Here is a 26,600-nt window from a genome sequence, read left to right on the forward strand (position 1 = left end):
GCATACACATGTCTATCTCATCAGGTCACATGTCAGCTCGGTTGTCCTTTAAACAATACCAGTTGCCTGGCATCCTGCTAATCTCTTTGGCTGCAGTAGTGTCTGAATCACACATCTGAAGCAAGCATGTTGCTAATTCAGTTACAAACATCTGATCTGCATGCTTGTTCAGGGTCTACGGCTAAATGCATTAGAGGCAGAAGATTAGCAGGGCTGCCAGACAACTGGTATTGTTTCAAATCAAATAAATATGGCAGCTTCTATATTCCTTTTATTTCAGGTGTCCTCTAAAGGAAAATCACCACTTTTGTTAAAACAAATATCCATGAACATGAATATGGTAAGTGTTGCACAGCTCCTTTCATAATTTAACGTTATTACAAACTTTCTATTTCAGTCTGCAGCAAGCTAAGAATTTTCAAAATTGATGCAAAGCTCAAACTGCACTGGTTTGCAACCATGGCAACAGAACTCTGAAGTACTGATTACCAAAGAAAGCCCCATCTAAATGCTGGAGTAATCTGCTGCATACAGCAGGCTCCCTATTCATTTCACCCACTGGACTAATCCATTCGCTGGCAGGGCACTATGACCCCAGTTTCTGAGGGATGTTTTCTGAACTTTGCTGAAATCATGCAATTATTATTTTGAGGTTCCAAAAAAAAAAAATGTTTTCTTTTACCCTCAGCTTGGTGTAATTTGCCTTTTTAAAACTGAAGGAAATTTACAATAATTCAGCTATAAGTGAACATGTGTGGTTACCCACAATGCACTACTACTGAACATGCAAATTATCCCTTTTCGCCCTTGTAAAGCCAAGCAAGCATCCAGAACCGCTGGTGTATAGCAGGCCTATAGCTTTAAATTTTACACAGCCATATCAAACCCACATGTAGACAGCCTGTTTCTGACGTTTGGTCCTCATTAGTACAAGGCAGGGATTGATGAGGCTGTATTAGATAGGGCTTGGACCAGTACAACAGAGTAACCAAGCAGCTCAGGGTGACCCAAACCACTCGGAATGTATAGGGGGATAAAAGGGACCAAAAAGCCCTCCTACTAAAAAAAAGCAAAGCTTGGTGTAATTTGCCTTCTTAAAACAGAAGGAAATTTGCAATAATTCAGCTATAAGTGAACATTTGTGGTTACCAAAGATACTTTAAATTGCCTCATGCAGCCGGGACAGGGAGTAGAATAAGAAAGATTGGGGGGCTGGTCACATATTTTAAGCTAGCAAGGGGAACTCTGAACAAATGGAACATGTACCTTTAGACTGCTTTCACATTAAGACAATACAGGCGCACGTTAGTGCAGCCTGTAACGCAGCCCACCGCACAGCAATGAAAAATCAATGGGCTGTTCACAGTGCCACGTTGCGTTACATTGTAATGCAGCACGTCAAGTTAAAGTGCTGCATGCTGTACGTTATATGCGGCTAAGCCACGTTTGACTGTTTGCACATGCTCAGTAGTGTTGGAGGAGGTCTCCCCTCCTCCTCCTCGGCCAGCCACATGGCTAATTAATATTCACTGCGCTGTGTGACGTGCAGTGTTTACTTCCTGGAGCGCCGTCCTGTGCGGCGATTGGCTGGCGGGACCACGCGATGCGGATCACGTGGTCTCCGCATCCATAGCACAGAAAAAGCGCACCAACTCCACCATCCTCCACCAACACCACCAGGCGTTGCGTTAGGGGCGCGTTATGCGACCTATAATGTCCCCTAAAACGTAACGTACTGGTGGGAAAGAAGCATTAAACACCTAGCCACACCTAATAACCACATTTTGCAAAAAAAAACAAAAAAAACGTTCCACTAATCAAAACATGTTTGAAGAATTTTAAAAAGTGATGCTATGCATTAAAGCAGGTGGGAATCCATGCAATAGAGGAGGAATCCACCCCCCTCCCTACCCCAACTACCTCATGATTCACTGGTCAGATACCAGACACTTTAAACATTAAAGGGCAACTGAAGTGAGAGGTAAATGGAAGCTGCCATATTTATTTCCTTTCAAACAATACCAGTTGCCTGGCAGCCCTGCTGGTCTATTTGGCTGTAGTAGTGACTGAATCACACCTGAAACAAGCATGCAGCCAATCTTGTCAGATCTGACAATAATGTCAGAAACATCTGATCTGCTGCATGCTTGCTCAGGGTCTATGACTAAAAGCATTAGAGGGAGAGAATCAGTAAGGCAGCCAGGCAACTGGTATTGCTTAAAAGGAAATAAATATGGCAGCTTCTGAATCCCTCTCACTTCAGTTGTCCTTCAAAGTGAACAGGAACCTCTTTAAAAAAAATAATGAAAATGAACCAGATACTTACCTAAGGAGGGGAAAGGGCCTGAGTCCCATAGAGCCTTTCTGCTCCTCTCTCGGTCCTCGTTCAAGCACTGGCTCCCCTGGTAGCAGCATCCTAGCAGCATCCAACCAAATTGGTCAAATACTGCTTCCCACCACCGCAGGAGGCTTTGTATGTCTTTGGGAGCCCGAGTAATCCTGAAGATGGGCGGCTCCGTACTGCACCTGCGCGAGCACGCTCTCTCGCACGCTTACGCAGGTGCAGTACAGAGCCGCCCGTCTTCGGGAGCACTCGGCTCCCAAACACTTCCGAAGTCTCCTCTGGTTGGGGATTCAAAAGGGGGAGCCAGCGATGTAATGAGGGGACCATGAGAGGAGCGGGGAGTCTCTATACTATAGAGTCTATAGGACCCAGAGCCTTCCCTCTCCTTAGGTTATTATCTAGTTCTTCTTTTCCTTTTTTTTTTTTTTCAACATTTCCATTAGCCTTACAGAAAGACATAAGCAGGGGAGATACACAGCAATACTTAGGAACACCTAGACACCTATTCCCATTTCCCATCCCAGTTTAAAAAAAAAAAAATATTGATAGTTGTCCTCTAAGTATTGCAACAAAACAGGCACATTTGTAATTAAAACAATAAGATTTGGCACTGCTGATACGTGCCCTATTGTTTCAAGAAAAGTGAAGAAACATTTTTGGCTGTAGGTCCTAGAAAAACAAGAAAAGGGGAGTGGTAAGACAGTACACACCTTTCAGACCAATCCATTACCTGCAAGTCCAAGGGGGCGTCCATTGTGCAGGGAGGAGGAGACTCTTCACAAATCGCCAGGCTCCGAACTAGCTTTAACTTTGAACTCGACTAAAAAGAGTCAATTTACAACAGAACTGCAGGTCAACAGCAGTGAAGCTCCAAAGCATAAAGCGAAAAAACGCATTCCAAAGAATTTTTGCAAAGTCAAAAAGCATTTTCTGCATATTAACGGCATAGCAAAATATAGCACAGAATATAAAAAAAACGACAAAAAATAAATAAAAATCACAAGACTACAAAATAAGCACACTCCAAACACTAAAGTATATAGATAAAGGCAGGCAACAAGACGGCAGGTAAAATGCTTTGCGTTATTGCTGGGAGTGCACACGATTACCACAGAGCATGCCAGCAAAGACGGGTACTGTACCTTCGACCTTTTTCCTGTTTGCCCCAGTGGCTGTACTGGTCGCTAAAAAGAGGGGTGCACAATAATAGTTCTGATTAACACACAATCCTTCCCTGCAGGAACGTACCAAAACACATGCACATGTGTACATACATAAAGGTCGATGCTGGCCGAGGGAGATTCCTGGGCTGATGGCAGGCAGAGGTTGTTAGGCAGAGTTAATCCTCAGTACAATCCTGAAGTCACTGTATGCATTACTTGTACATGTTCTTACTGTAATATTTACAGCGAGCACATGTACAAGTCCTGCATACGGCCAACTTCCAGATTGTATTGAGGATTTACTGTATTACAATAAGCGCTGCCTGATCAGCCCAGTATCATCCACTGCCCTATTGTATAGTACAGTAAGATTGTGAATATTGAGTAGATTTGTAAGGTAGCCACTAGCCATGCAATTCACAGTGATCATTTGTTTCAGATCATTTGTATAATCATACAGAAATGAGCGTTCAGGACCACCAGTGGACAAAAACATCCAAACCAATCTATGGTAATCAAATTGATGGTATCGATCCAGTCAACCTGATTGGATTGGTTAGGATATTTTTGTCCATTAGTGTCCCCTAATGATTCTTTCTGATCGATCATACAAATGATCAAAAATGGTATCATTAGTGGCCACCTGTAGTGCCTGCTATCAGCCCAGTGTTGTGACACAGTGAAAACTAAGGTATAGATAATACCATAAGTGTGGCTACTGCATTACCCCGGGCTTATATGCGAGTCAATCATTTTTTCCCGTTTTTTTAGGTAAAGTTTGGGTCGGCTTATATTTGAGTATATACGGTAAATAATTTTCTCTTCTAGGCATTTCCCCATCTTCCTTATTTTTTTTTTTTTTTTTGGGGGGGGGGGGGGGTATTTATAGGGCACCAAGAAATTACGTAGTGATGTACAATAAATAACATATATACATACATACACACAAACATCACTTCCTGGTTAGTGGCCATGTTTTTTGTTTGTAAACACTGCCTAAAACTAGCGATTAAAAGCCAGGATCACGGCGGGGAGTGGCGGAAATGGCAAAGAGGAGCCCAGGAGATCACAGTGATTCGATTCGTATGCTTTTTATTGTGCAAATCGGACAGTACAGATTCTCTTTAAATGTATGCATTTTTAACATTTTTCACGACCCCCTATAAAAATAAAAAAGATCCTTTGAAAAAAAATCCACCCCAATATTGTGACATCTAGCAACCGATCGGCCAGTAGTTATTCAGTTTACATCCTTTTCTTGGTAATATCCAAACCGGCCCTAAACCCTAAAATAGAAAATCCACGCCCAGAGAACCTGTTCCAGTCCCGTTAGCCAATTCCTTTAGGTTTCTAGATGCACATTACGTTTTTCCTCCTGTCTTTAGGATTGCTAATGATCTTGTTGCCCGTTGTGCTGCATTATACATCTGATGAAGCAAAAAGCATCGGCGAGAGAGGAAAAAAAAAAGATAAAGTGATAAATTTCAACAATCATCCCAACAGCTCTCTCACATTTGTACTCATTTTCGAAGGCCTGATGTGTCGATTATGAAACCGCCGTCGGGAGAACTCACAGGTCCCTTCCTGCACCGTTGCAAGCAATAAAACGCTGTCATATCACGTTTCCAGGAAGGTTAAAAAAAATAACATACTGCTCGAGAGCTGCTTACAAAAGCAGTCTGCGCGGCTTGACAATTCACTATTTCTCTAGCCCTTGCCATACAACGTCCCAAAAGGGCCAAACAAAATATGCTCTGTGTAACAAAAGCACGGATTACGCAACAAGACAAATTATCAGACAAGCCCCAGTCTTATTCCAAACTTGCAAATAGCTAGATTTTCTCTCCAAGCTTGCCACCCCACAGGGCATCAACACCGACTGCCGACCCCGAAGGGTATCAAATGCAGAAGGATGCGTCGCAGTAAGGCTCTCAAGCCTCTTATATCACAAATCAGCTCCAGGGACGTCTCTGTATCTGAACTGCCAGGCGGAGAGTAACAACAGGAAAGTGTAGGGCTTCATCATTCCACCGCAAATCCGGCCTTGATTGGATGTATTCCCAACATATCCGCATGATCCCTCAAGTCTATCTCATGCGTCGATAGGAATATTGCACAAATCCAGGTCTTTGTTTCAAAGAAGGACCTTTGTGTCAGGCCACATAATATACGGCATATACTGAATACCTGCACAGAATAGATTACCCGGAGCAATAAATACCCAGCACATAAGAAAAATAACCAGCGCTAAGTGTGTTCCCAATAAAGTACCTCACACCTCAACCATATAACGCTGTACACGACACATACCAGTACAACGTACCCTGTGTAAGGCGAAGACTGGCAAGCAATTGAGCCCAGGTGCCGGGAACGCATGATGGGGCCAGCAGCGTTGCTTAACGGAAAAGTCTCTCCGAGCAGAAACAGGCTGGTGTGGTAGTTTGGAGACAGTTTGTGGTTGGAGGGACTTTGAGTCAAGCACTGCCACTGGCCACAGCATGCATCCCCGGCACTTGGACTCAACTACTTGCCAGACTCCACCTTACACATGCTTATTTCTGGTGTTATTCAGACACTTCTGCAACCAAATAGATAAGCAGGGCTGCCAGGCAACTGGTATTGTTAAAAAAAACAACATATGGCAGTCTCCATATTCTTTTCCATTCAGTTGTCCTTTAAAGTATGTTGCCACCATCCACATAGAAACTCAAATCATTCTCCTTGTGACCCCCCATCCTCCCCCTTCCCCATCAGCTACAGTAAGATATTATAATCTGACAGGTTTTGGACCAGTCCATCTCCTCATGATGAGATTCTCAGAGTTCTCTTTATCAGGGCCGGGAAGTGGGAAGTCGGTACAAAAAATTGTCGACCCCGACTCCTCAGTTTATACCACCTACTCAGACTCCGCCAATTAATATATAATAATCTAGTTCATTGAAAGTATATAACATAAAAAGTATTTCATCAATGCCAAAGCTTAGGAATTGTAAAGCCATCTGAAGATGGAAACACAACAAAGCACCTGGCCAGGAAACTGACACTGTAGCCCAGTGCTGGGCAAACTAAGGCCTGCAGGCCACATCTGCCTCCACTTTTGCCACGGAGACAAGACGCTGAAATCAGTGATTAGGCGAGTTAACCCTCTTCTTATCACCCACTTGCAACTCTACAGGGACTCTACAGCTTTCCTAAATGTGTTCCTCAAACTAAGTACCCAAGTACTGCTCAACGGACCACTTTAAGTCCCAGATGCAATGGACCACCCTACGCTCAATGGATATCCTGTAAAATACATCTGATCAACTTTGTGTAAAATCTATACAGCTCTACGTGATACCACTTAATTTTTAAACATAGTTTTGTCATTGTTTCTGCTTTTCCGTTTGACTAATTCGCTGCTATTTACGATCCCTTCTGCTCCCTCTTCAGCTTTGTCAATGAAAAACCCAGACTGGTCTCTCCTTCCTGCAAATCATCTATCCTGGAATGGCACCTTAAACAAACATCTGGGGGTTCTTCCTTAAAGAACGCCATACACAGGTCTGGCAGGTTTAAAAGATAAGCAACAGCAGCATAACCTTTAAAGTAAAAAAACATTTCTTTACAGCCGATTCAAATCCTGCAATTAATCTGCAGTGTGTCTTCTTTCTGCTTTCATGGAAGCAGACTAAGAATTAACATACTGTGTTTACATATTAGCTGCGTCTGCCGAGGACTGCCGCATTTCTACACTGACGCAGCTCAGAGATCAATCACACTTGTTATTACTTACAGATGAGGGGGAAGGCCCTTCTCTCTAAAAATACACAGAGTGAATTGCTCTTAATTTTCCTTGTGTCCTGTGCAAGAGTTCAGGGCCCGTCTCCACTTGACACATTTTTCTGTGCAATTTCTGCACAGGAAAACTGAGGACCAATGGGCTAGTTCACATTTGAAGGCATTTTTTTCACATGAAGAAAAACAATTGACAGCAATGCAAAACTATCAGGCAACTCATGAAGAAAAACTGATGCGGGGAGATAAGCCCTTAGATCCACTTTAATGGACACTTAAGCCAGGAATAAAAAAAAAAAATCAGTTTTACTTGCCAGGGGCCTCTACCAGCCCCCTGCAGCCGTCCCGTGCCCTCGCAGTCACTCACAGAGCCTCCGGTCACCCGCCGCCAGCTAGTATCGTTATCACTGACATGCCCTGACAGGGAGTTGGCGGGCTTTCTGCACCTGTGCAGGCCTGACCACGCATATTCTTCTTCATGTTCCTGCCCTCAATACCATCCTGCACAGGGGCAGGACACTATTGCAGACGGGAACGTGAAGAAAAATATGCGTGGCCAGGCCTGTCAGCGAAAATGAAACTAGCAGGCGGCGGGGAACCGGAGGCTCCGTGAGTGACTGCGAGGGCACGGGACGGCTGCAGGGCGCTGGTAGAAGCCCTAGGCGAGTAAAACTGAATTTTTTATTCCTGGTTTAAGTGTCCCTTTAAGTTGAAGCCACAAATGTGAATTCTGCACTACAACAGCCTACAAAGACAATGGCAATACAGTTTAAAGTACAGCAAACACCAATATAAAGGAGAAAGATCCACCCGAGGAATGTAGAAGAACCAATGGTGATGCTTTGAGACGACCTAGGCAAAAGCAAGAGGGAGAAAGCAAAAGTGTCCCAATATGGAGACATGCTTGTGCAATGCAGTGCAAGATCTTTGTAAATCCCTCACATGGGCAGATTTTGATCCAAACGACATAAAACCAAGAAAGTAAAATGTTAAAGTGTCCCCGAGGCGACATGATGAGATAAACATGTACAGTGCGAAACATTAATAACCAGGCTGTTTTACTTGTTTTATTTTGCTGCCTGAAAGAGCTAATTTCTAGGTTTTTAAGTGACAGCTTCTGTCTTGTTTGTAGCTTGTTGGGAATATAGTAAACATCATTGATAAGTAAATTACAGCCATACATGTTTTCCTGGCAGAATACAGCTTCTGAGGGCCAAAAGAGATAAAATACATGAACTATTGACCTATTTCTGTGGTAATTAACAGGCTGCCACTGATTAGAGACAGTAAAACATTCAACCTACTTTTTAAATGTTTAAATATAAAATAAAACCATAGGATACTTAAAAAAATAATTTCTAGGAGTAGGAGGATAAATATAATTGTTTATCTCATCATTTAATTTTCACCTTGGGTTCAGAACCAGAGGTGTGCAAAGGGGCGTTCCTGCAGGGTCTCCAGAGCTGTTATTGGGCAGCTCTCTCTCCCTGGCCGCGCCCCCCACACGCTGTGAGAGACAACCCCCCCCCCAAGAAAAGGAGAAAAGGAAATTACAAGGCCTTTCGGAAGCAGGCCCTGATGTGAAAAGTATACTGTAAAAGCACTGCATACTACACTGATCAATTAATACTGGAAAGCAAACTTCTAGAACAGTTCCGACCAACAAAACCATAAACCTCTCTGGCTTCTAGGAAGTAAGCATGTTGCCATAAAATCAAATGGTGACTGAAAAATGAATAATGTCTGAAATAAGAACGCTAAGAAATGTAAAATACTACAAGACAAGGACAGCTGAAGATAAAAACAATGATAAAAATAAAAATCTTAATAGTAAAGTAGCGATCAGGCTCTAGGTCTGTTTCTTAGCACCGCATGTCAGTGTGCATGCGCTCGCACCTGGCGCTCGTGCGCACCAGACCGCCCGGCTAACTGGCCCCGTCCTCCTGTCCCAACGGCTGTCCGGGCTGCACAGACCCAATGACACAGGGACAGCAGTACGCAGGGAAAGTTAGGTTTTATTATATTGGATAAGCAAATTACTTTAACCGACGTATCGTCACCAGCCCCTCGCTCTGCCTTCATTGTGATGGCAGAGTTCTGTGAGCCTATCAGGAACCGATTTCATTGGCTCCTGACCCTGTGATCAATTTGAGCCAATGCAATCGTCTCCTGACCGGCTCACAGAGCTCTGCCATCATAGGGACAGGCCTGCGGCGACGGGAGAGTGGTGTGATCGGTGGTAGCACGTGAGCGCGATAATTGAAATCTACATCCTGGCAGAAGTAAGCAGTCACAACCAGGGCATAGATTTCAATTACCACGGTCTGGAAGTGGTTAATCCATACACATGTCAAGGACCAAGACCAAGTTATAGTGATGGAAATATGAAGGTAGGCATTCCTAACCTTCTGATGAACTCTGACTTCACAGTCCGTATGGTTTGGTTCGTGACTCAATTTGAGCAATTAGAATAAAGAAGGCTCAGAAGTTAAGATCCCTTGTATGGGAAGTGTCCAGGCTGAGATAAGTGGAGAAGACAGAAATCCCTGAAGGCAAGTGCTTCTGGAGAAATCATTGCCCAACTCCCACTTGTGGGTCTGACTGTGACTGCTGAAGGTTTGTGAACCCAGCTTTCCATAAATGTGGATGAAGACTTGGACGTTTTTAACTTCTAATGTTGGAGCCTGAAGCTTCATAAAAGGTTCCTTCTAGGGCGCTCCACCATACCAGTCTTACCTAACCAGATTTATTATAAAGTATGTCAACCACCATGATCGCAAAGGAACGACCAATTCTGAGGGTTGGTTCATGCTGGTGTGCATTTCCGGCGTTTTGAAAAATGCAATCACTGGGAATTCTGCAAAAATGTGTAATGCAAGATCGTAATCCCTAGGGGACCCATAAACACGGGGGATCTTTGGAGGACCTCGGTCGCCCTGCAGGGATGAGTGTACAATCCCTTGGGTGACAGAGAGGAGCCAATGCTGAACAGGCAGCTAGGGATTTGTCTCTTGTTAAGGGGGGGGGGGGGGAAGAGAACAACCGGGCAGGGGAGCAAGGAGAACAATTAAATTGGAGGATTGTTAAAGATTTGGCATGCCAGATCTTTAGAAAACCTTGTGCGGCCACTGTACACACGCTGGGCTTACACCCGTTTCTCAAGTGGAACTCAACCAAATCTTATACTTTGAGTCTTGAGGTGCGTACACACACACTACCGCCGGCAACGACGGGCCTGCCGGAAGTTCAACCGACAGTAGTGCGTGAGTACGGGCTGTCGGCGGACTGATAAGGCTGTTTCTGAACGATCCGCTCAGCGGATCGTTCAGAAACAGCCTTATCAGTCCGCCGACAGCACATACACACGCACTACTGTCGGCTGTACATCCGCACAGCGGGAGGGTCCGGCGGACCCTTCGTTGCCCGCGGTAGTGTGTGTGTACGCATCTTTAGCAAGAGAGGGCAAAGTCTAGGACCTTCAAGATTTTACTTGTTAAAGTAAGAAATGAAAAATATACAGCAATGACAACCATTTAGTAGCACACACTTGACTGGATTATGTGTTGTATTGAAAAGCACAGAGCCTGAAGATCTCAAATAAAAGAATGTCCTATGACAACTTTATAAAGTAGTACTGAAAACAGCTTTGTACAAACAAGTGTTGGGTGCCACACTTCTTTTTCCATATCAGCTATCAGTTTAATTGAAAAAACGAAATTAAACAGAACACAAGAAGTAAACTTTTGAACAGCTGCAAGAAAATGGAATAAGAAATGGAGTACGAAAATCAGACCCTTTCAGTCAATTACGTAATAAATTATTTCATGTACCAAAACTAAATCCTTTTAAAACAAGGCAATATTTTTCCTGTGCTTTTCTCCTAACAAAATCAAAGCGCCAGAGCTGCAGCCACTAGGGGCGCACTCTATAGACAGTAGCAGTGTTAGGAAGTCTTGCTTAAAGTCTTCTTTCTGAATAGGTGCTGGCTTACTGAACAGGGAGAGCAGAGATTCCAACCCTGTTCTCCTGTAGGGAGGCAGAGCTCTTAACCAGCACACTTAGCCACACTGAATCTGCTGTATCCCTAAGCAACAGACAAGCTCATCACATCCCAAAGCAATGCAATATTTTATCCATGGTATGTTCACATCGGGTGCAGTGCAGCAAGTCCTGAAAGAGTAAACCACAGCATGCTGGACCCTAGTATGGTTAAGATGACCCAACAGGAAACCTCATAGGAAAATTCCACTAACGTGATTGAGTGTATAGCACCGCCTAGAACCCATAGGGATTGGATAAGTATAACTATGCCCACACTATTCAGCCAATAACAACAATTCAAGCTGTAGAAAGTGCTGTGATTGGATAACTGTTCCCTACGGACTTAGCTGCTGGGTCACTTTAAAGTGAACCTCCAGACTAAAAGTCTACTCAGCAGCACTGAAAAGGCTTGGTGTTTCTGTAACAGTTTCACAGCATCAGAACTTTGTTTTTCTCACTTAAGCCTCATTTTTAGCTGCACAGAAGCTAAGCTCTGCCCCATCAAAGAAAACTGCCTGGGCATTTTCCCCTGATGCTGTGCAAAGCATGATGGGATTTCTGATTATGTTGATCTCGGTGCCTATCAACTGGGAAGGGTGATCAGGACACTTGGAACTGTGTCTCATGCTCCCTGTCACCTCCTTTCAACCAAAAAGAGGGCTGCCCTCATGAAATCAAACATTTGCCTGTTCTTTTAAAACAGGTTGGGTAAGAGATTATATTACCTATCTATTTTAACTAAAATAACTAATGTAACAATGACAGTATGTTTGTTTAGGCTGAAGTTCCTCTTTAAACATTATGGCTCGGCATGCTGTGCATTTAACTGACAACGTCCTCGTTAACTGTGACGCATACTTTCAATATGCTGTGTGGTTGCACTACACGTTTTATGGCACCATTGCGTTGCGATGGTATCGCAAAGCAACGTACACAGTGTGAAAAGAGCCTCAGAGTATTTGCAAGGTTTGTATTTTCTGGCAAGGTCTCTTTTTAGCTGTCTATTTGTGACTCTAAAGCAGATTAACAATAGCAATGCACTAAGAGGAACAGCGAAGTAAGCTAGCCATACACTCAGATTGGCACCTGATGTTGCAATACGATTGATCCCCTCTATGATCGGAATATGATCAGAGAGAGATTACTACATACAGCATATCGATTTTCAATAGATTTCAGCAGGAAAATCGATCGGACCACAGAATTGCTCTCTTCAATGCAGTGCAATTCTGTGGGTCGTCAAACGACCGCCGCTCCTGCCTCCCCCCAGTTAGATGGAGATTCTCCATCTTGTCTGATCCATAGTTCAATCAAACAGGTTGGTGCAAAGATTCAATCAAAGCGATCAAATCTGCCAGGAATCTTAAAGGAAAATCGATGAAAGTATGGCTACCATTAGACCTCAGCTATAAAGATGCAATCAGAGATTTCTGGTAAGCGCTTTCATGGACAAGTGTATTCCTTATTAAGCCAAAACAGACCACCTCCGGAGTGTTCAGCCCTCTCTCGCGTATCATTTCACATTCATATGTACCAGTATGTCCTCTGTGGGCCAATGTACACAAGCCGGATTTATTTGGAGGTTATTGACCATATCTACTGGTAACTTACAAGGAAGCCGAGGTGAGAGGGATAAGGAGGCTGGCATTTTTGTTTCCTTTTAAATAATGCACTCTACCTGGCTGTCCTGCTGATCCTCTGACTCTAAACCCTGAACAAGCATGCAGATCATACGTCTATGACAAATCTGACAAGATTAGCTGCATGCTTGTTTTAGGTGTGTGATTTTAACCCTACTGAACAGAAAGATCAGCAGCACAGCCAGGCAACTAGTATTGTTTAAAAGGAAATAAATATGGCATCTTCCATAGATCTCACACCTTTTACATCTCAAAAATCCATTTCACTGTCCATCCCAATATCCAGGCAACATTAGTCATTTCCAAAACATGGATTGAACTTCGATGTGTATTTGACCCCTGCTGAAAGGAAGTATTAACCGAATGTCCTTATCACAGTTCTAAGTGGTGTTAGATATGTCCTAGAAATAATATTATGAGAAAATAGTTTCTGGGAGGCGTAAAAGGATGCCCGCCAACACTGCTTGCAAAGTCTCAACCCACATTTCATCACATAGTTAACTGGCCTCATATCAGAGGCGCCCAGCCTTAATTCCATGATTTAGAGGTGCGCCTTTTTTATCTGCCTGATGAAGCGGGCTATAGACCTGTGAAATGCGTTGCAGCATTGTTGGAGTGAAGAATACATTTCCATTCTTGTCTGATATTGACACAGTGAGTCTTCACCACTACCTCCACTAAAAAGGATACATCCAGGCTCAAAAAAAAAAAAAAAATCCACTTACCTGGGGCTTCCTCCAGCCCCTGGCAGCCGTCCTGTGCCCTCGCCACAGCTTCGGTGGCTCCCGTTGTCCTGCGCTGCGCAGTACACTCCTGATGACGTCGGCTGGATCACGTGACCCGCGCCATGGACCGCAGAAGAAGCCGACCAGGGAGCCAACTTGGCGAGGTCGGCTTCTGCAGCGCAGGCCACCGGGAGCAACAGGAGCTGCGGCGAGGGCACAGGACAGCTGCCAGGGGCTGGAGGAAGCACCAGGTAAGTGGATTTTGGTTTTATTTGGAGCCTGGACCTTCCCTTTAAGCTATTTTTCATATCCATTATCCTGCATTGGTGCCTCTGCCTCATTAGTACATTGGTTTTCACCCTGGTGGAGGAGAGTCAACCCATCTTCTACAGAGAGGGAATTTCCCCCATCAGTGCATATAGTGGTTGCTTAGAAGGTAACCCACCCTTTGCGAGTTATATTTATACATGTCCCTTTTTGCTCAAAACCAAAAAGACTACACTATAGTGGGCTCTCGATTGTCCCGTTTTCTGGCCTCGTATTTTATTCCCCACACTACCTTCTGCTACAGAAATGGCAGCCAGAGAATCAAGACGGCATCATTGAAGGTGAGGCACTTCCATGCATTTAAGTGCTTAAAAACAAATGTGTGCGATTTGAACCATTAGCTGAGGACATTGGAGATCCCCATTTATATATGAATAATAAAAAGCTTGCCTGTTCTGTCTAACAAAGGACAGATCTGCACAGCAGTACGCATTACATCCATCAGAGAAGGTGCTAAGCAGAGTGGCACACGACTGTACACCAGCTGCACGGAGACATTTCTACAAGTGTCCCATACACCAGTGAGGTTTACTGTCATCTGTTGGCTAGCGGCTGTAAATAAGCCTGGAGAGATTTATGCGAGTTGTGTTTTTTTCCTAGAGGCAGACATTTATTATTGTAAAGAGTTGGACGACCTATGATTCCAGACAGTAGTAGAAGAAACTAGAACTCCTATCCTAAGTAGAAAGAGTATTGATCCTTGATGGTTACCCGTAACCTCCAAGTATCTGTGGAATGAGAGTGACCAGGAGTCCAGTGGTTCAGTATCATTGGGCAAGGAGAGAGATGTGAGAACACGTGTAGGTATTATACTCGCAAGGGTGGGTCATTCCTATTAAAACAGTTTTTTGTTTTCTTCCAATTTGTCTTGTGACGTCTGTTAGGATGAGTAGAAACCATTTGAAAAGGAAGCAGAAATCCATTTATGAGCAACACCCTCTATTCCAGTTTATAGTTACAGGACACCCGAGGCGAAAATAAACTAACGAAATAAACAACTGTATCCATCTTCCTTCTCCTAAAAATGACTTTTTAAGATATTCCACAGTTTTAGTTTATGTTTAAATCTATTTTTTAAGTTTTAACTGCTATTCTTTTTCCTCAATGACACATTCATTGACGAACGCCAGAGGCAAATTATGAGCTATTGACCCTTTTTATCTCTTTCCTGCTCTCAGAAGCCATTTTCTGCTAGGAAAGTGTTTTATAGTTGGAATTTCTTATCAGTGAGGGTCACATTGTAGTCACTTCCTGTCTGAGTCAGGACTGAGTCCGCTACTTACATACCTGATATTTAAGTCTTTCAGGCAGAGAAAGAAAAAAGGAACACAGCATAGTTATTTGTGTGCTAGGCACTGTACATACACATGTCAATCTCATCATGTCACATGTCACCTCGGGTATCCTTTAAACTGTAATTAAATGACACGAAGTGAAAGGGATATGGAAGTTGCCATCTTTATTTCCTTATAACCTTTCACTATAAGGATCAGAGCCATCCTTTCTAGATCATGCATTGCGAGTACTGTGATTGGCTCCCAGTAGTGATGGGGTCAGAAGCAATGAAATGCGTAAGCTCTGCTGTCACTGTGACAGCAGAGGGAGCGAGTGCAGTAATGGAACAGAGGCATTAACGGCAAGGATGGTGTGAGTGCGCAGCGGTGATTAGTTGGAATCTACATTCAGGCAGCCACCAGGAGGACGTAGATTGCAACTACATTTGTAGGGAAGTGGTTCAAATTGCCTGGCTGTCCTGCTGATCCTCTAAGTTTAGTCATTGGCCCTGAAGAAGTATGCAGATCAGGTGCTCTAAATGGATTTGCCCCATGCTTGTTTCAGGTGGGCGATTCAGACACTGCTGATGTATGAAACATCAGAAGGAAACCAGGCAACAGATATTGGTTAAAATGAAATAAACACCCCGGCTTCCATTTTCCTCTCACTTCAGGTGTCCTTTAAACTGTGGCCAGGCGCCAAAGTGTGAAGGCATGGAAAGTGCTTTGTAGCATTAAATAGCATTAAGAAACAGCTTGTGTTTGCATGGGCTTCCTACCACATCCCAAAAACATACTGATCAGTTACTTGGATGATCTACCAGCCATCTGATTTGATAGGTTCAATGCCAAGCACCATGAAATTAACATACAATTTGCATAATTTACACACACTTAGCATATTGACCATCAGTAGTGGAGACCTTAGACTAGGACTATCATGGGGGTTAGATTGTGAGCTCCAAGGGACAGTTTACGACATGAATAATTTGATCTACCTTATAAATAGCTGGAAAATGTGAGAATCATATGACAAGACAAATAAAATGTATATCGCGTTTTTCTCCTGGCGGACTCAAAGCACCAGAGCAGCAGCCACTAGGGCGCGCTCTATAGGCAGTAGCAGTGTTAGGGAGACTTGCCTAAGGTCTCCTACTGAATAGGTGCTGGCTTACTGAATAGGCAGAGCCGAGATTCGAACCCTGATCTCCTGTGTCAGAGGCAGAGCCCTTAACCATTACACCTTCCAGCCATATAAAATGTGAAATAATATGGAAGAAAATTTACAGTAGAATAGTTTCAGACACCCCCTATTTGATTGTACACTTGGGTGGACGTAGACAGAGCTAGTTATCAACACAAGGATGAAATGGTCTGTCATATATTATACTAGCGGTCTCGACTTCTTCTCTAAAGGTACAATTTTGAGTTAATCACATTTTCAATCACATTTTTCAGATCACATTGTATGAAAAACAAGAAGCTGATGGCCCAAATCGATCTTCAACTATCACCACTGGAAAGTGTACTGGTTAAAGGCACCGCCTTTGACATGGGAGACCAGGGTTCGAATCCTGGCTAGGGTCTGTACCTATTCAGTAAGGAGTTCAAGGCAAGACTAACACAGACTAACACTGCAGGGTGGCCACTTGAGTGCGTCCCAGTGGCTGCAGCTCTTGAGCGCTTTGAGTCTGACAGGAGAAAAGCGCTATACAAATGTTCGGAATATTATTATTATTAATGAGATCATTTCCTTAGAAAATGGTTGCTCAGCGTGGCCTATTTTTCATAGATAAGATTGCAATTAATTTAGATACGAGGGCAAGTTGGAATCTTTGATGCTGTGGATTGAAAAAATATAAACTTTTCTTTCAATCTCATTAAACTGATTGAAAATATGATTTTTTTAAAAAAAATTTAAACAATCTCACCATTAACTGGTTTTCAGTTCTACCTAAAACACAGATCATTTGTTCCACTCTGTTTGCTGAGTGCGCATTATGCACTCTATATAGTCCATTTTGATGCAACAAACACTTTAAAGCAATAAACTCCATATCCTGCATACCGCCCAAAGGTCGCAAGCACCAACGTATCAAGGTCATGCAGGCTACAAAAGTAGAGATATCTTAAGGGCAAAGGAATCGCAAGCACGACCTTTAAAAACGCTAGAGTCCTCCTCCAGAAAAACTGTTAAATAAAACGGGAAGCTTCCAGCCTGAAATTTGCAAGACTACGATTTAAGGAAAAAACATTGAATTCTTGCTCTGTGGCCGGTTCTCCACAGCTAGAAAGCTGCTAGCAACCATAGCGTACTGCAGAAATAGGGCGGTCATCATTTATAACCTCGATGACCATGATATAAAAGGTCTTTATTATCAAAACTACAACCAGGGGAACCCTGAGCATTACAGAGATATGGTCTATTATCCAGGAGCAACAAGGATTTAAATAAAATAAAGAAATCCGTCTATTCACTAAATAATTCCCCATGCATTCTAAAAACCGAGAAAGAATTCCTACCATTCTAACTATTCCGGATGGCGGATCCCATGCCAGTTTAAAAGACTCGCTCTACAATAAGGGCAATTCAGCCACCTGCATGTGACGGGTGTGTATAAAAATAGCATTAGTGCTTAGGAATCAGAAAGGGAAAATTGTCCGTGCGACACCTGGGAGTCCATGCGAGCGAAAGTTAATGCAATCATGTTCTTGCAGAGGAGAGACAGATGATTTGACTGCTCGAAAAAAAAAATTTCTCTCCTCTCGAAAACCACCTGAGCAACCCCGGGACAATATTGCAGAAACATATGAGCAATACAGGTCCTGTCAGTTATCCACAAGACTGACATTTTTAATCTATGTGTTCCTGACTCTTCCCGGGAGGGATTTTTTTTTATTTATTTTGCTCGGAAGAAAATAGAAAAGTAAATTCAAAAATAGTCCAGAAGCAGCGCTATGAATTACCAAGGGCTTTAGGGATCAGGGGCCCTCAAGCTCATTTTGTAATGTGAAGGAAAATATATATATATATATATATATATATATTTTATTTATTTTTTTACACACTTTGGGAGGGTTGAGGGAGGCGGCCAATGCACCTTACCATGGCGTCCTGTTTGCCGTCGCTGCCATCGTCTTTCTCAGTCTGCGCTTTCTCCTGTCCTACAGGCTGCAGAAGGTTTTCGATGGAGCTAGAATGTCCTAGGTCGGTCTCTGAACCCTTCATCGTTTCGCTGTCGTCCTTTACAGCAACAGTACCAGACATCCTCATTGGAAAAGGTCACGTTAAAACTTTAAAGGATATACAGAACCTAAACAGTAAGGTAGAAAGCGTTGAAAAGGGGGGGGGGGGGGGGGAAGTAAAACATTTTAACAAAGGTTTTTTTAATTTTGAAAATGTAACATACATATATATTAATGTACATAGGAACATATACACAAACTGTTTTAAATAGACCAACACACTTCCTTAGCATACAACCTATAGAATTTATTACCACTAACGTGGCATAATAATTATGTAAATGAACTGGCGCTAGGGAGAGGATAATGGGGCAATTAACATGCTTATGATAAATACGGGAAGACTGAAAAAGTTTCGTAATAAAGACAAAATATGTTAATTTTCTCGGTGGCTGTGACAAGTATATTAAAGAGACTATATAAATGGTTAAGTTATTGTTGCGGAAATACTATAAAAGTATGATCAACATATAGATTATATTAAGTGTTGTACAGTCTGTGTGTGTGTGGGGGGGGGGGGGGGAACTATATATGTATATGTGCATTAATTAGATGCATGTGTATTATTCAGAATATTAGCCCCATTAACGACATACCTTATAATTTTTCTTATTTACCTGTTTCAATAGCGTTTTCTAATTTAAGACCATTAACCATCTTAATGCCTTGGTATTTGTATACTAAGGCATTAACTATTAATACAATTACACACTTCAACCCTAAATTTAGGTAATTTTTTTTCCCTTAAAGTACAGCTCAACTTTGAACCAGTGATAATAGCAATATTTCCCAAAATGGGACCTTTCTAGTTATAAGTAATTATTGTTCATTTTACAATAAAATTCTATTATAATTGAGGAAATGAAAGCCGTGTTATTGTTTCAGCTTAAAAAAAAAAAAGAAAAAAAGATAGGCAAGTGAGAATTTACATGTGTATAAGTGAAAATCCAGACAACCATACAATCCGATGACACCTATTATACACTCTTTGGGTTTCCACTGCATTCCTGCAGATCTTCCTCTGCTTCGACAGAATGGTTAAATATTTAATTGCATTTGGTGCAATCATATCCCCGTTTGCATGTTCAAAGCCACCACTGTGCCCTGCTGCACTGACACCAAATTAAATGCAAATAAACCCCCCCCCCCTCCTTTTCAGCCTCTCCCCACAACCACCCTCCACACACACAGCCCAACATTCAGGCACTATAATTCAGAAAAATAGGGGGTTGGCTTTAATTGTTTTCATGAAGTGTCAGCCGGGATTCTAAACATAGACACGAACAATAGACCGGTTCCTGTTACCATGGGAACAAGAGAGAAGAAGCATTTGCTGCAGCCTCAAAAAAAAAAAAAAAAAAAAAAAAAAAAAAAAGGAAAAAGTGCTGTACAGGTAGCAGGAACAAAAGACCAGTTCCGCCGACCGTACATAGAAATATATCATTCCAGGAATGTGCGCTTACAAACAGACAATGACTTGGGCACATCTGTCATCGTTTCCTTTGCTTTTATGCTAAATAAAACAGGCATGGCAGACCGAAACACTGACTTAACAATTGATGCCTGGTTAAAGTGACTGACCAATCTTTTTTTTTTCCCAGACAACCCCCCCCCCCCTTCCCCACACCATCACCCACGTCGCAATATCTCTGGCAGTGGACTATGTGAAAAGGATGTTCATTCAATTTTTTTTTTTAAACGGACTTCCTGTGGAGCCTAGACTTTTTGATACAGAGAGAGCACCCATAGCAGCTTTGTAGAGTCCCACTCAATAGTCTTATACTGCCCCCTATGCGCTCCTCACCCCTATGGACTATATATCCCAGCCCCCTACACTGTCCCTTATATCCACCATATCCTTATGGACAGTATACCCTAACCCCCTATACCCTTCCCGTACACCCCCCCATGTTAATGGTAATGTTTTTGGTTCTGCCAATACATCTTTTGGGGATTTGGTCTCAACAGTATAGAAATGGAAAAGCACCCAAGGGTTAGCCAATTACTTTTTTTTTTATGCAATATATACCGTAGGTTATGAGACCATTCGCAAAGCAAACTAATTGACAATCAGGCTTATTTTTTATTAAGATAAATAGGTAGCAAGTGCAGTTCCTCACAAAAAAAATCTATTACATTATGCCCTGGCAAATAGCAACATGTTCTTGATTCATACTAAAGATGGACATGTATAGAAAAAACAAAACAAACTAACAAAAACAATAGTAATACATTGCTTGAGAGGTTACACATTCCAGCATGGTCAGTAGCTTCGTGGAATATTCTGTCTAGTAGTTATTCTGACTTAAAAACTACTAGCAGATTAGACATGAATAAATCTATAGACAAGAGTTCTGTTTTATGGAATATTACAGGTTTTGGACGGTTTCCCATCAAGGGATCTTTAAATACTGAACCTCGATGTCTATGATATTTGAAGAAAAGCCTTCAACACCATTCCCTACCGTAACCTAATACACCACTGAGTAGTGCCATTCATAGTGATGTGAAGATGGTAGATGTTCAGGTGTAAGATGTTTGTTGCTTTCTCTTTCTGTATAGCTCTAGGTCAGTTATTGCATTGTAAATGGCTTAATACTGGTATGTCGTATTAGACATATCTGTGCTGGGGGAAAGGGGGGGGGGGCAGCAGAATTCCAGGGCTCTCTTAAGTGTGTCAACTGGAAGAAGTGTATTAAGTGATATAACAGAGGTTAGATTGCTTTTTTTTTTTATTGCTGGGGGAGTGGTGTTTCCATTCAAATTGGAAATTATTATTGTGAGTTTCATTCAAATTGGAAATTGTTCACAGACCGCTTTTACAAGTCCAGCTGGCTCGCCAAATAGTCTAAACAACAATCCACGCAGCAGAAGCTGCAATAATTGTATTTCTTTTTGAATACATAAAAAAATGCAACTGGAACCAGTCCAAGGCTGTTATTTATCAAATGAGCTCTTGGCGTCTGCTATGCGTCCCCATCAAATCTGCTCACCAATTAGTGAGACCTTCTATGGTGACCTCATTACTGGAGGTAGCCAATTACATGGCACTTTTAACCTCTTTGAGCAGAGTTAAAAAAATGACCTGGATCCAATGTGATGGGAAGGTCATGACACTTTTTTTTCAGTTTTTATTTTCAGAATGGTATCAAAGCCTAGTCCCACGTGAGGTCAAAAGGCAAAACAGCAGTAGGCAGTGACAAATTATTTATACTCATTATTTTACCATCGCTATGGAGGACAAAACTTAGTGTGCCATGTCAGGGAACATAAAGACTCATGGTTCGGCAATAACTGCCAAAACACAACTGTTTCATCTTCAAAAACTGCACCAAAACCAAAAGATGATGACAGATTCTAGTTCACACCTAGCCTACTAAACAAAAAAGTGAGGCGTAAAAACTGGACTTTTTTTAATTTTCACTTTACCCCTCAGCTAAGTTGTGGGAAAGTGCAAGTATTTACCTGATGCGTCTTACGGTTACAAGTATGTGCCGTTCCAGAGCAACAAAGAGAAATTTTCTCAGGTTCCTTCCCACCGAAATTAAGCAGGATGTCAGTTGTAATGAACCATCTGGAAAATGACAGAAGCCGTCCCATGTCCCTGTCACCAGTGGAAGGTCCTGGGATGGGTCACCCTGCTCGAGGTCAACTGCAGCATTGCCCGCACCAACCTGGAAATAAGACAAAAGGTGGATGCAGAAATCTATAGATACACAACCTATCATGGTCAAACACACATGCACACAATGTATTCAGCCAAAAATAAACAGCTTGCAATACATTACACATTACCCCCCCTTTTGTAAATTACGGAGTATGTTATGTGCATTTATGCAATAAAACCATTTGCTGCCAAGACAATCTGCCAAAAAGATTTGGAAACCGAACGTGAAAACTAGCCTGGGAATTTGACCAATTTGCTCCACTTTAATCATTCTTAGCACCGGGACATTAAACTGGGAACATGAGATATAAAGCATAAATGGCCAGAGAAGGGGGGAAATTAGCATTTTACGAACTTACTTAATAAAGCAGTGCAAAGTGGAATAAGGATGCGCAAGATGCAGTAACCCATAGCAACTCAATTTCACTTTTCGACAGTTTAAAACCATTACAATTGAAGAAACAGGATGACGGGTTGTGGTTTTTTTTTTTTTCAGATGATTAAACTTTGTATATCCAACGCTAGCCTTATTAATTAGGCTCGCCACTGAAGAGCTAAACGAGACCCAAGATTCTTGATGACAGCTAACTTTTCTGAGCCTTTTCTACTGTTTTTTAATGGGAATGCAGTCCTGAGCTCATCTGAAGCAGCTGGAAGCCCCTACATTGGGCTGTCAAGCCACGGAAGACAACGTTGACGTACCTATCTCTGCATTAGAGAAGAGTGCACATATCAATTTCACGGGCTTGTAATAAAGTACCAGATTAATCTGGATGGCTTCCACAGAATGCAAAAAGACAGTTTTCACCCCCAGTTGCTTTTCTGAAACCTCAGGTGTGGCTTTTATGGTTATTTCTTTATTTTTCACAAAAACCAAGGCTCACTATTAGGGATGCCTCCTAGAATATTATACATCATGTAAACTTCAAAAAAGGAAAGATGAGCGAACGGAGAAAGCTTCACATCGCTTCCACAGACCCACACGGGTCATTTTATCCTATTAAAATGAAATGGCTGGCAGTCACCTGGTTACGAGCCAAGGTGATCTCTAGAGAGAGAGAAAAAAAATCTGCAGCACAGAAGCAAAAAGGGCGTTTCAAGAGAGGGAAAAGTGCAATAATGTGCGATATGGTCTGTCAAGGGACATCTCACAGCTGGAGAGAAGACTTCAGTTCACGTACAAGAAAAGCAACATGCTTACAAATTAGAGCTGGGAAACTTTAGGAATATTCAAAAGCAGCGCATCTTAACCTTGAAACGCTGCTGAAAACTATTTCTATGCCTCGGGGGCAAACCAAAAGACAAAAAAAAAAAAAACTGTTTTTTTTCAGAACCTTTTTAATGAAATGGAAAAAAAAACACATATACCTATTGGATTAAATGTAGAATCAGTTTGGACATTTTTTTTTTTTTTTTAGCTTTTCACAACAGTTGAAATCCAAAAATTTAAATTAACAAAATTAACAGAGAATTACTGTGTCCAACAAGGATTAGATACAAATGAAAGAGAAAGGACTACACAGACAATGCAATAACAAAACAAAACAAAAAAATCAATCTGGAGCATGAAAAATCCATTGATTCCAATGACTGGAGGCACGTAAAGTCAACTTATTAAAGGTCTAACTTAGCCAAATATGCCAGCTACACTTAGAATTCCAGCACACTCCACCAAATAGTTACAAATTACCCGGTGTACATATGTAAAATGCACTAAAGGAGATATTAAAAAGGATCAGAAATGCATAATTTCCCAAAGGACTTATAATAACCACTAAGCTATTGTAAAAAAAAAAAAAAAAAAAAAAAAAAAAGAAGAGAATTAAAACTCTCAAGCAGTACCAAGTTCCACAACTCATCAACATCTTCCTTTAAAATGACCTTTTAATGACACATACTTGAAGAGAAAGCTGAATATCCAGAGACAAGGGGAAAAAATAAAAAATTAAATAAGTATCCTGTAAAAGAAAAACTACGGCAAAAAAAACCCCAAAAACTAAAAAAAAATGTCTCAGTGAAAACTTAATTAAATATTGAAGCAACAACACACAAAAAAAAAATGTCAAAATCTAACACCGTGAAAATATTTCATACATCTTTTTATATCATTTTAAAAATTAGGATAAAATCACAAAGGGAAATAAAGTCATTAAAAAAAAAAAAGAATTTTAACAGGTAAGAAGGACTGTTTCCAGTAAGGAGTGACATACCTGAACCATCCCGGCATCTAGCTTCATTGCACCAAATTACAGAAGATACGCTTTCCATAGCATCTACACAATTACTCGGAATTGCTCTTTGAGAGAGCGATTACGGCAAACCTACACTTAGCCGAGGTTGCAGGCACCTGGCAGACAGTCTGCTGAGGCACACACAGGAGCCAGCGAGTGAAGCTCACAAACCCACAGCTGCCCATGGTGACATCAGTGCAGGCACAGCCAGTAACAGAGCAGCACAACTCAAACACGTCTCTCGCTAAATTCAGATCTTCATTAGCAATTCGACAGCAGATGATGTAAAAAAATAAATAAATAAAAATGTGTGAACGTGTGAACGTGCCAAGAAGGGGGCTGGTTGCAATTTTCATCATTATAAAACCCTACTCTGTAAACCATGAAGAGGAGGGGGAAAAATAAAAAAATAAAAATATATATATATATATATATATATATATATATATATATATATATATATATATATATATATATATTTATTTATATTACACACACACTTCCTACTGCAATTTAACAGTCTTGATTAGCATAGAAAGAGAATACAATATTTTTAGTGGTTTATTTATATATGTATTTTTTTTTTCATTGTTGTTGAATGACGTGGTCGAGGATTCTTTAGTAAAATGTCAGGTTATTTTAGATTTTTCAGCTCGATAGATGGTATTTGTTGGAGAATAAACTTGGTAATGCTCATATGACTTATGAAGTATTTAAAACAGTGGTGGCATTTTCCACAGCGCTTTACAGAGCAAATAATGTCACTAACTGTCCCCTAAAAAGGTTCACTAACTAATGTCCTCATTAGGGTGTAGGAAGAATGTGGGGGGGTATGAAGTGAAAAAACATTTCAGCATATTGTTTGGGGGGAGGAGGAGGGTGGGGGGGGGGTGCTATCTCCATCTAGATACACACGAGATACTGAAGAGCAAATCTCTCAGCCACTATCAGTCTGCACATGCATAATATACTGGCAGACCTTGCTAGATAGTTTCCCTGTATTCACTATATAAAAGCTAGCTCACAGAATAGAAAGTGTTCATTTAATCCACCAAACAAGCAATTTATTCCACAAAACAAACTGGCTTGAAAGCTCATTTAAAACACACACACACACTAAACACACACACACACACACACACACACACACACACACACTAAACACACACACACACACACACACACTAAACACACACACACACACACACACACACACTAAACACACACACTAAACACACACACTAAACACACACACTAAACACACACACACACACACACACACACACACACACACTAATGGGTAACCGCAAAACTTACTGAACCTAGCAACCAATCGATAGCCGACTAATAATTGCTTTGCCTGTATTCAATATTGCAGCAACCACTGTTTGTGAGTTGATATGCCTCTATGGCCAGCATTGATGTCTGGTGAAGCTAATGCTGGGAATACACAGGTCGTTTTTCGAGTCAGATAGATGGCTCGATAGATGATTTCCGACACGTCTGATCTGCCGTTCAAACGTTTCGCCGCTCGATTTGTGATAGAAATTAATGGAAAAAGATAAGAAAAACGAGCGGAAGATAAGAGAATAGACTGCAGAATCGAGCGACGAAACGATCCAACGGCAGAAACGAACCGTGTATTCCCAGCATAAGATTTCCAATGGACCAATTTCCTGAAACCCCACTGGGGCAGATTTATCAAAACTGCTGCAAACAAAAACAAAGTAGTGTAGAATTTTCCCAAAGCAGCTAAGGAAACTACTCGTTTTATTTAAAGAGGGACTGTAGTGAATATAATGAATACAATTGCTTACTGTTCACAATATTAATTTATAGATTATTAAGTCAGTGTTTGCCCATAGTGTAAAATCTTCCCTCTCCCCAACTTAAATTCTGAAATGTATCACTGGGGGTGACATCTTTAGTTCTGCCAGGTGATCTGTACGGAAAGTTCGTTACTGAGAGTTCTATGCATAGAGGGAGATACTGCTTGCTTGGCAGTTGGAAAAGCCGTTATCTCCCACAATGCAACAAGGTTCACAGACCACAAACTGTCAGGACCATGGTCATGACATCACACTGTGGGAGAGGTTTCACTACAATATCAGCCATAGATCATCAGACCCTGATTATCTATTAGGGAAAAGGTAACGATTTCTCTT

At 41.7% G+C, this 26,600-nt stretch overlaps 1 protein-coding gene across 7 annotated transcripts in view; it reads right to left on the reverse strand.

Annotated features, from left to right (window-relative positions):
- R3HDM1 (R3H domain containing 1) overlaps positions 1-26,600 on the reverse strand; it is a 266,722-nt gene that overhangs the window by 130,700 nt on the left and 109,422 nt on the right. For 6 of the 7 annotated variants that reach the window (XM_068245922.1, XM_068245921.1, XM_068245927.1 and 3 more), the window contains exons 2-5: positions 22,003-22,211; positions 18,398-18,605; positions 3,487-3,528; positions 3,075-3,164 (exon numbers count right to left, since the gene is read on the reverse strand). In XM_068245922.1, coding sequence (XP_068102023.1) covers positions 3,075-3,164; positions 3,487-3,528; positions 18,398-18,565 — 300 coding nt within the window. In that variant the 5' untranslated portion in view covers positions 18,566-18,605; positions 22,003-22,211. The remainder of the gene's footprint in view (positions 1-3,074; positions 3,165-3,486; positions 3,529-18,397; positions 18,606-22,002; positions 22,212-26,600) is intronic. The other variant, XM_068245924.1, reaches the window with a different exon arrangement.

This window comes from Hyperolius riggenbachi, chromosome 7 (assembly GCF_040937935.1).
Source record: "Hyperolius riggenbachi isolate aHypRig1 chromosome 7, aHypRig1.pri, whole genome shotgun sequence".
In the NCBI taxonomy this organism is placed as follows: Eukaryota; Metazoa; Chordata; class Amphibia; order Anura; family Hyperoliidae; genus Hyperolius; species Hyperolius riggenbachi.